The sequence below is a fragment of the Polistes canadensis genome, unplaced genomic scaffold, assembly GCF_001313835.1.
Source record: "Polistes canadensis isolate GaletaPanama2010 unplaced genomic scaffold, ASM131383v1 scaffold_775, whole genome shotgun sequence".
NCBI lineage: Eukaryota > Metazoa > Arthropoda > Insecta > Hymenoptera > Vespidae > Polistes > Polistes canadensis.
In genome coordinates this window covers 7,203-17,220 of record NW_014570322.1, presented here as the reverse complement: position 1 = coordinate 17,220, position 10,018 = coordinate 7,203, and the positions used below count along the sequence as shown (strand labels likewise).

At 29.8% G+C, this 10,018-nt stretch overlaps 1 protein-coding gene across 1 annotated transcript in view; it reads right to left on the bottom strand.

Annotated features, from left to right (window-relative positions):
- Positions 1 to 2,061: 2,061 nt before the first annotated feature.
- Positions 2,062 to 10,018, bottom strand: part of LOC106792820 — an 8,745-nt gene continuing 788 nt past the window's right edge. The window contains exons 3-9 of the mRNA XM_014759344.1: positions 7,435 to 7,514; positions 6,969 to 7,090; positions 6,365 to 6,747; positions 6,080 to 6,293; positions 5,493 to 6,006; positions 5,239 to 5,382; positions 2,062 to 5,022 (exon numbers count right to left, since the gene is read on the bottom strand). Of these exons, the coding sequence (XP_014614830.1) occupies positions 2,192 to 5,022; positions 5,239 to 5,382; positions 5,493 to 6,006; positions 6,080 to 6,293; positions 6,365 to 6,747; positions 6,969 to 7,090; positions 7,435 to 7,514 (4,288 nt within the window). The 3' untranslated portion in view covers positions 2,062 to 2,191. The remainder of the gene's footprint in view (positions 5,023 to 5,238; positions 5,383 to 5,492; positions 6,007 to 6,079; positions 6,294 to 6,364; positions 6,748 to 6,968; positions 7,091 to 7,434; positions 7,515 to 10,018) is intronic.

The window sequence follows — 10,018 nt, the reverse complement described above, 5'->3', positions numbered from 1 at the left end:
TTTTTCTTAAACAAATTATTATAAAAAATTCTTTAAATTTTGCAACAAAAATAAGTTGAATTATTTATAATTAAAATATAATATACTTAAACATTTTTTTCACTTATAAACTTAACAATTTAATTACTAATAATTATCTTCATTGCTTAACTAGTCCATACATAATTGTATGCACACATGTATCATATATATTAAATATAAATGATACACAATTATGTTAAAAGATATGCATTATTTTAGTTATGATACTAAAGAAATTTATATTATTATTTTACAAACACTTTTTTAAACTGATTCGCAATTACTTGAGTAAATATATATTGATACACAATAAATTGTAATTATGTGTGCATATTGTTTAACATCTGTAATGATTGAATAATCTAAAATAAGACATATTACAGGTATTTCTTTTGTGCCTTTTTTTGGTTAATAATGTAGCTGGTAAAACAAGGTCATCTGAGTTTTTATAATCTTTCTCCCTCTATCTCTCTCTCTTTTTCTCTCACACACACGTGTTTAGCATTTCAAAAATTATAAAATTTAAGAACTTATCCAAGTTATTATTAAGGAAGCACGCACTGTTTACGTAGTACGTCATACTACAGAAATTTCTATATCTTGTGTACATAAATATAGTTAATCATAAAGAATATAAAATCGAAAATTTTTTGATATAGTTTTTTAACTATAGTAAATGCAATTTCTATTTTTACTACCATGTCATTTTTTATTAATTTTTGAAAGGGGGCATTCATACATTTCTTTTGATTGCTAATGACATTATTCTTCTTAGAGAAATATTACACTTTCCATAAATCGTTACTGTACATATAAGGCTGAATTTTCTTTTAAAAATTCCGATTTATATTACATATAAAAATTTAACACAAATCCTTTCCTGACTTGCTCCCATACAATCCACATTATTTTATCTCATTATAATGAGTAAACACTTGTAATTATGCTAATATATATTATATGAAGCTGTCTTCAAGTATATATGTAAACAAAATCTCAACTCTTAATTTTGTAATGATTAAAAAATCTTATATCCTGCTGAATCATCATACTCGTATTTATTTTATAACGAGAATGTTATTCATATATTATTGCAATACTTATTTTACATACTGACAAATCTTGCAGTAAACAATAGTTTTGTATTTAGTAGCACTCAGCTTACAGAGATTTGTGATGTTCATTTTTATTTGGATTGTTCATGAACACATGATTCCACGATACACAATTAATTCACCATTTCGCTTTTGACAACAATATAATCTGAATTACGGAAAACAGATTGAAGTAAATTCTGCATATATTAGAGACTATATTTTACCAAGAAAATAGAAAGTTGTTGTTCAACTGTATTAAATAAATAGATCGTCTCTTCCAAGTCCTGGCTGTCATACTTACAGGTTTTTATATATGCATATTTAATAATTTTATTGTTGTCTAATTAAAATTATTTTATGCGTCTCATTGAAACGCAGAGAAGAATACTGAATTTGCTTGTTGCTGTTGTTGTTGTTGTTGCGTTGGAGATTGAATTATAGGCGACGTATATCCTAATGTTGGTGCTGCTGACACAATTAGTTTGCACAAATAAAATTATTTGAAAAAAAAAAAAAAAAAAAAAAAAAAAAAAAAAAAGAGAGGGCTATTAATATAATACACTCACCTAAAGGTTTAATTTGATGCTGTGGGCTAGTACTAGCAAGTTGATTCATAGTTGGTGCTGGTCCAGATTGTTTTGATTTACTACCCATTATGTTATCAAGATCTATATTCAAACCTGAGCCAGCCCACGTTGAGCCAATTTGCAAGGAAGACATATTATTTGGTGCTGGATTCTTGGCATTAACAGACGAGGGAGTGAGAAGATTTGCAACAGATGACAGTCCAATTGTTCCTAAATGCAACATGTAATACACACATGTTGTTAATTCTCTTTTTAGCATTGACAAGTAATAAATAAAATTATATTTATGTCTGTGCAATGAATATTGCATATATTAATAAATTCTTGAACATGGAAAATGTAATACATACACGATGTTAAGTCATAGAAGAAGTATATTTAGAAACTTATAATACAATGTTTGTTTTATATTTTTGGATATGTTTTAATACAGATCTATACCAAACGAATGAGATGAATCAGTAAATGCTTATACACTATCAGGATTTAATTATTGGTGAATGTTGAGCCAATGACAGAATCAATCAATAATAACACATTTCTACCTAATGTCCTACAGTCTTTATCATGTTCTCCATTAATCATATTTTGTGATATATTTAAAAGCCAAAGCCTTACTTCCAAAAAAGGTTCAAGTAGCTCATTTATTATACTTTCTTTTGGTACTGCAATAACAACTGCTGCAACATTCTCTATCACAGCGAGTCTTACTTTCGCTTCTTCATGATATCTTAAAGTCCATGTTAATTCTAATATTTCCTTCCCCATCTTTGATGCAATTAAACAATTTTGTGCTGCTACCATTATAGTAGATATTGTTTTAAGAAATTTTATTAATAAAGAATTTCTAAGATCAGAGTATGATTCTACTCCAATATACAAACAATTCCTTTGTTTACCATAGCCATACAAAAGAGCAAAAAAGAAAGATGACGCGACGTTTCCAAATTTGTTTGCTACCATCTTTGTAGGTTTTGCATTACGGGCAAATCTTCTTGTATTGGATTCAATTCTTTTGTCAATTATCTCTCTCCAATTGATAGATTCAGCATGCGTATTATCCCAATCATCATCATCATAACATAAAATATCAGATTTTTGGTCAGTATCGATAAAAAGTGATATTCTTTTAGTAGGTATTTTTCTAGTATGTGCAATCTCTTTGCTATTAGACTTATCATCCGATACATCGATTTTAGACAATCGTCTAGCTGATTCTGCTAATATGTCTAAGAAAAGTAAACGCTGACTTGTGGAATATTTACTTGTGTCACTATAAAATTGTTGACATAAAAACACTGCGCATTCTTTGGGATACACTGTAACAATGGCTACACAGGATTTAAAGATTAATATCTCAAAATCTTCTACAAAATAAGATTCATTAAGGGTTACAAGAATTTCCAATAATTCTATACCAAATGATACATCATCATTAGGTAATTGAGATAAAATTAATTCCTCGCATACTTCAAGTGTCTCAGTAAAAATTTCGGCATTCGTTGTTTTTCGTTCATCTATTAAATTGTCACGTAGATCTCGCAAATATGCGGGTCTTAATTTCTCAGATAATTTAGTGTCATTGGATATATCATAAGGAATTAAATCATCATCACTATCCAGTTCCGATTGTTCTTCGACATTTTCATTATTAATGAGCAGTTTATCTTTGATATTTTTATTCAAATTATTTGATGAATTTTGTTCTTGTTCAGTTGTATTATCTTCACTTTCTTTAGAAAGTACCTTGAGTTGTTCTATTTTTTTCAATGATAATATATTACATTCTACACCCAAATAAAAAACTTTTTTGTCACCCAGTGAATTGAAAATGATATCATCAGTATATAAATTTTCTTCACTCTGGCAAGGTTGATTTAAATTTAATGTTTGTATTTTTTCTATTAGCATATCAAATGATTTTATTAATTCTAGAACATCTGCGTCCATACGGTTGTAGTGAAAGTCTAGTTTTGGACTATCACCTGATTCTGATAAAGCATTCACAACAATTTCTCCAGTACGCATACCTATTGCTTTCAGAATAATATGCGTACTTTCCAAATGTGTTGATATTCCTAAAAATATCAGTTTACGGCATTTTTCTTTATCGTCAGTTTTTATATTATTTTTTACTACTGTTATGGCAAGAATAATTAATTTCGTAATATATTTGTGCTGTTCCATAGAAGTATGATTTAATGCACTTTTATCACCCCACACATCTAGAAGTTTAATTAACAAGTCTATCATAATACGATTATCTTTTGAACATTGTAATAAGTATATTGTAAAATTAATAATAAAATTATCACTCTCGTCTTCATAGTAAGACATAAATGGAATCTTGGTTGTTAATGTGTACATCCAATTTGATACTTCTATTAAATTTCCAAAAATCGAATATACACCATTTTTAATATCGCAATATTTTAAAAATAGTACAGCTAATGATTCAATGGCTGTTCGATCTAGTTCTTTGAAAATACTTTGTATAAAGTTTCTTCTATTATCATTTTCATAACACCACGTTGATAAAATATCAATCAAGCAATTCAAGTTTGCAGAGCTTATTGTAATTGCCATTTTGCTAATTATCACCGAAAAAATATTTAAATTTGTTTGAATATCGCAATTTTGCATGCAATCATGAATGAAAGAAAATCCACGAGTTATATGAAAACAAACAACTTTTGTATACATTTCTGGGAGAAAAATATCAAATGTTTTCTTTTTTAATCTGTTAGCAACTCGATTTGGTAAAGAAACTAACAGCTGTATCGTACTTTTCCATGTCTGTTCTAATTCTTCTTGTTTTATTGCCGATTCTTGCTGGTATTTACATGCATTTACTATCGCAGAAAATAAAGCATCGCTTTTTATCAGCTCTTCCAAAATTATAGAAATGATATATATTTTTCTGTCGTCAGTAGACTGCTTTAAGGCTTGAGTTAATACCACGAGTGTTTCATAAAATATTTCTAATGATATACCATCAATGATTATTAATTGTTTAATTAATGGATCTAAATTATTCCCTTGTAACGGGAAATTACGGTCAAATTTATTAATAATTTCCTCTAAAATTCTTCCATGTAACATAGGATCAACAAATGGATCCATATCTAGACCAATGTATTTTTGATAAGTAAGTGGACCAGGTAAAAATATGTTATAATTCGAAATGTGTATCTTTAACTTTTCCAGACTACTTTGGGATTTAATATTGCCCATAGAACATAGCAATTCCAAAAGTCGATTAGCAGCATTTTCTGAGTGCTTCTCTGTTGATGCGATGTTATCTTCTTGTCTGCACGCTGTAAGGAAAGTCTTTCTTGGGGGCATTATATTACTATCAAAAACTTAGTTAAAATTATGGTAAGATGAATTTGTCTAATGAAAATGCATGCATATGCTTTCTGTTGTATAAGAATAATAGAAATTATTATAAATTAGTTATTACTCTAATCTAATATATTATAACTATTGTGTTATCAAGAATAAGCAAATATAAAAATTGTAAAACCTTTTACCTGTTCCAAAATCGCCCGAAACAACAGGTGTAGAGGTATTAAACAAGTTAGAGTTGTTAGTATTATTTTCTCTTCTATCCCCCGATCCAATTGATAAAGAATTGAAGTTCCCAAGATCTGATAATAAATCAGTATTTGAACATACTGAAAAAAAAGATATAAAATAATGTCTTGAGAACAAATTTTAATTTAACTGTTACCTATTAATTATTAAAAGTTGTTTATTACGACAATACTTCAATATAATGATCTACCTGTATTATTGTTTAATATTGCTTCATTATTGGATGTCAGTGATTGCAAAGAATCAAACAAATTGTTATCAACATTATTCTTCTGCGTTTGAACATTACTTGGATTTATAATTTTTAAACCAGTTGGTTGAACATTAGAAATCATAGTGTTATTTAAATTATTCGTCATTGTATTGCTTGTGTTTGGTATTGTGGATCCCATAAAAGATAGCTGATTATTTTGCGATACATGCGACTGAACAGATGAATTATTAGGAGAGGTAGCGCCAGAATTAAAAGCCGATGTGAAATCAGCAAATTCATCGTTTTCTTTCATTTTAACGGTAGGACTACCGAATGCACTAGCAAAATCACCAAAATCAAGATTAGCAATTTGTGAATGATTATTTCCTCTTGGATTGAAATCATCATCGTCGATGGCAGATTTGGTATTATTATCCTTTTGAGAATCAAAGATGTCATTTAAAATGTCATTTTTATTCTTCGGGTGATTACCCATGGAGGAGAATGTATTCTGTAAGAACATAATTAAATATTCATAATTATATTAATCATAATTTGTAGATAAAAGATAAAAAAATACGAACAGATTGGTCTTTTCCATAATTTGCTGCTGCACCTAAGTCTACTTTTTTGATATTGCGTGTTGTTCGTACAGGTGATGCGTTCACAGAGGATGTGGATCCAGAAATAGTTTTTCCAATTCGATCTATACTTTCCATGGTATCCCTGTATTCCCTATTACCTCTTTTTGGACTAGGATGTGTATCATTGTCCGAGTCTTCTCTTTCTCCATCGTCGCTGTTATTCACATATACATATATAAAGAGTATAGGAAATCTTGTTCATAAACACTAGCAAAACTTGATTACCTATTGTTCGCATCTTCAAAACCTTTTCCACGATTGTCTCTATCCCAATCATTATAAGTATCCGTGCTAGATTTGTTCCATTTAGGACTTTCCGTCCACCTATCTCCACCCCCAAATCTCATACCCATTGCTTCGCTCGACAAGCCAACGTATTTATCCTTATTTTTCTTTGCCTTTTTACGTTCTTCCTTTAATTTATCATCATCCTGGATAAAATCGATTAATTCTCGGACTTTATGCCTGATGTTTATTCCTTGATCTTTTCCAAGCTCGTCTATGCAAGTGTAGTTCTCTAGTGATCGTAAATCGTAAATATGTTCTCTAGAGGATGTTACAACTCGTTCGGATCCATTACGTACCAAGTAATTTAAGAGAAGCAACGACTGTAAATGTAAAAAATACGACGTATAAATACGACAAAGTCATTAAATTGTAAATCCTAACGTAATCGATCGAATTTTATTAAAAATATTATATATTATTTACAAAAGTCGTTTCTCTTTTTTATTCTCCATAAAAGAATTTCAAATAATCTTTTGCAAAGGATTATTTACAAATAATAAAATAAACATGCGTGCATACACGCGCACATATACGCGCGTACCTTATACGTACGACGCCAATTTCTTTTATTTTCTTGCAACATCCTTTTCCACAACATGGACATTACATCTGGGAATTGTTCGTATGTGAATGTTGCCTGAGCCAGTTCTTGCATCATTGCACCTGAAGTAATACGATGAATTTAATTTCAGTGTGTCCTTAAAGTAAGAGACCACTCGAACGAATGCGATATATCTTACTTATCGAAAATTTTACACTATCGTTCATAAATCATCAGATATAATATATGTAATAATAAAAGTATATTACTTCATAACTTTTTTATTTTGTTTTCAAAAAATACTAAAGTGTCTCATGATTCATATATGACGGTGTATGTAAAATAATACGAATTTTTAATAAATTAAAAACATGTACAAAACTTTGATACTACTGACATCGAATATGCTGCAATTTGAAATAACAAGAACAAAATGATAATAATAATAACGAATATTATTCCATACCGGTAGGTCCCCACGCATCATCGTTTGTTGCTTCTCGTACTTTGGCTTCTGTTTCAGTATAGTTCATTACCACATTAGTTCTGAAGAAAAAACAAATTTGATTTGTATTTTTTTTCAATTTTTTGGCCCCCCACGAGAAACTCAATCGAATCACGGTGAACGACGAACGTGTTAAAAGAGATGTTAAAAAAGAAATATCAATAGGTTTTTCAAGTTTAATTGTAAACAGTACGCATGTTCTCTCTTTCTTTCTTTCTCTCCCTTTCCTCTCTATCTAGCTCTTGACACAAGCAGCGTGACAGGCCTAGTTGTAGGTACTTATAAGAGTTAAGATCGGGCTCACATAGGCACCTGTTGATTGCGCAATATAAGTATGCGAGTATTTATGTATACTCAAAGCGAATTTTAAAATGAATAGTACCCGCAAGCTCAAATTTTCAATGATAATATTTAGATGCGTCAATTGTCTGTTGTGTTAACTGTAGTAACAGGTACCACCTTAACGCGTTCACGCCGACGTGCATCACACACGACGAAAAATATGAAAATCGGCCCCGACGTGAACATGTTAAGTTAGCTGTCATAAAAAACATTTCGCGGGAAAAAAATGAATTTAGGTCATTTTCTAAATAAATTGCTCATATATATATAAAAGAAAACATATAAATATATGTAAAAGAACGCATAATTGTATTTTACTTCCGATCAAAATGATCGTTACGTTCCATTCGTTTCACTTCGTTTGCCAATGAATCGAAAGTTGTTTTGAGCTCCTTTCATAAAACATTTATTGATAAATATCAAATAGCTTAGGAAACACAAATTATTACGATAAATTACGAAACGAAAGTCTAACACAAATTACACGGTTGAACGATCGCTACGAGTTAAGTTATCGCAATATATATAAAGAGAGAAAAGTCCTTTTAGAAACGAATAGATTTGATCTCTTAACACGTTCACGCCGGCGTGCATCACCGGTGGGTTACACACGACTGTAATATGAATTCGAGCTACCCCTCGCAGCGAAAAATATGAAAATCGGCCCCGGCGTGAACGTATTAATCATAAAAATACCAAAATATTTCCTTTTGTGAATTGTGAAAACGAATACGAACTTAACAACACGATGGTCGGAAGCCTTACGAAACGTTTTATCACGCATTATGCATTACATGACGTATCAGTTACTCTTGACTCAGTTAAAATGATAAACAAAATAAACAGAAAAAAAAGAAAAAGGAAACATTAACCATACAACTCTTGAATATTTGTAGAATCAATTGTCTGACAAGTTAAGGAAATAAATGACCCGTGGGATAATCGAATCTACGAGACGTTGATTCTGACAATTAGCACGTAAAAAAAATAATCTAGAATTGAATGGGCGATACCCACGTCAATTGATGATGATTCTACTACCCACGTAAAAAATGATTAGATGGCATCGATTGGGAAAGAACAACGTAACGTATGGAAAAGATGTAAGATTTTAGTAAAGCATTGAGAACCACTACCTAATTCGGTATGTGTACGTACAGTAGTAGCACGTACAGTAGTAGCACGTGTATACAATTTGAGAAAGGCTGTGACAAGTAAATATATATGTGTAGATATATATATATACATTCGAGAGTTACGTAAAGAAGATACGATAAGAGAAGACCATTGCGTCGCGACGACTATTAATAAGCTCTTTTGTAGTGTTGTATACGTGTATATATGGGTTTTTACGGGATACATTTTGATGGTCATTCGGAAAGAGTGTAAGTTCTTATGAATGAATGAAAATATACGCTTTATCTTATGGTCTAACTACTGCCGGTATACGTATGTACGTATGATACAATAATTTTATAAATAAAAAGCTCTTTAAGTACTAATTGTAAGTCCCCAAATTTATTTATTTATTTTTTTTTTATTATTATCATCTCCACATTCCTCTGTAATTTGTCCAAAATGAATATTCACCCCAAATTCGTTAGGAAAAATTTGTTCATATTGACACTTCCGTTGTATATTTAAAAACTTATTATACCTGTTATCTTTATCAGGTATTGTTAATACGTTTATAACTATTGACTCTACGTATCAGTTACTTGACTCAGTTAAGATGATAACAAAAAATAAACAGAATAATTAATATACACAATGACGTTATGTACAAAGCTATCTATTATATATTGAATCTAATAATCCGAGACTACTTAAAGAGAAAATTAATTGTACGTATGGCCTTGAACTAAAGATAAATAAGAGAAAGCTTTGTCATATAAGTAGATATCGTAATTATAATAAATCGCCGTATAAATACTATCGAAGAAAAATATATTAAGGAAAGATATGTTAGATTTTGCCTCATTTCAGGGTTACACTTTATTATTCTTGTCTAAATCAACAATCTATACAATCTGCCATTGTCAAAGATAAACACATATGTTAGTAAAACTACTAATCATCATTATAATATTGCCGTGTTGATATAATCTCATTAAAAGAAGGGTAAAATTAAAATAAATCAAACTTCTCGATTAAATGTATATTAAACGTTTTTTTTTCATTTTTTTTTTTTTTTTTTTTTTTT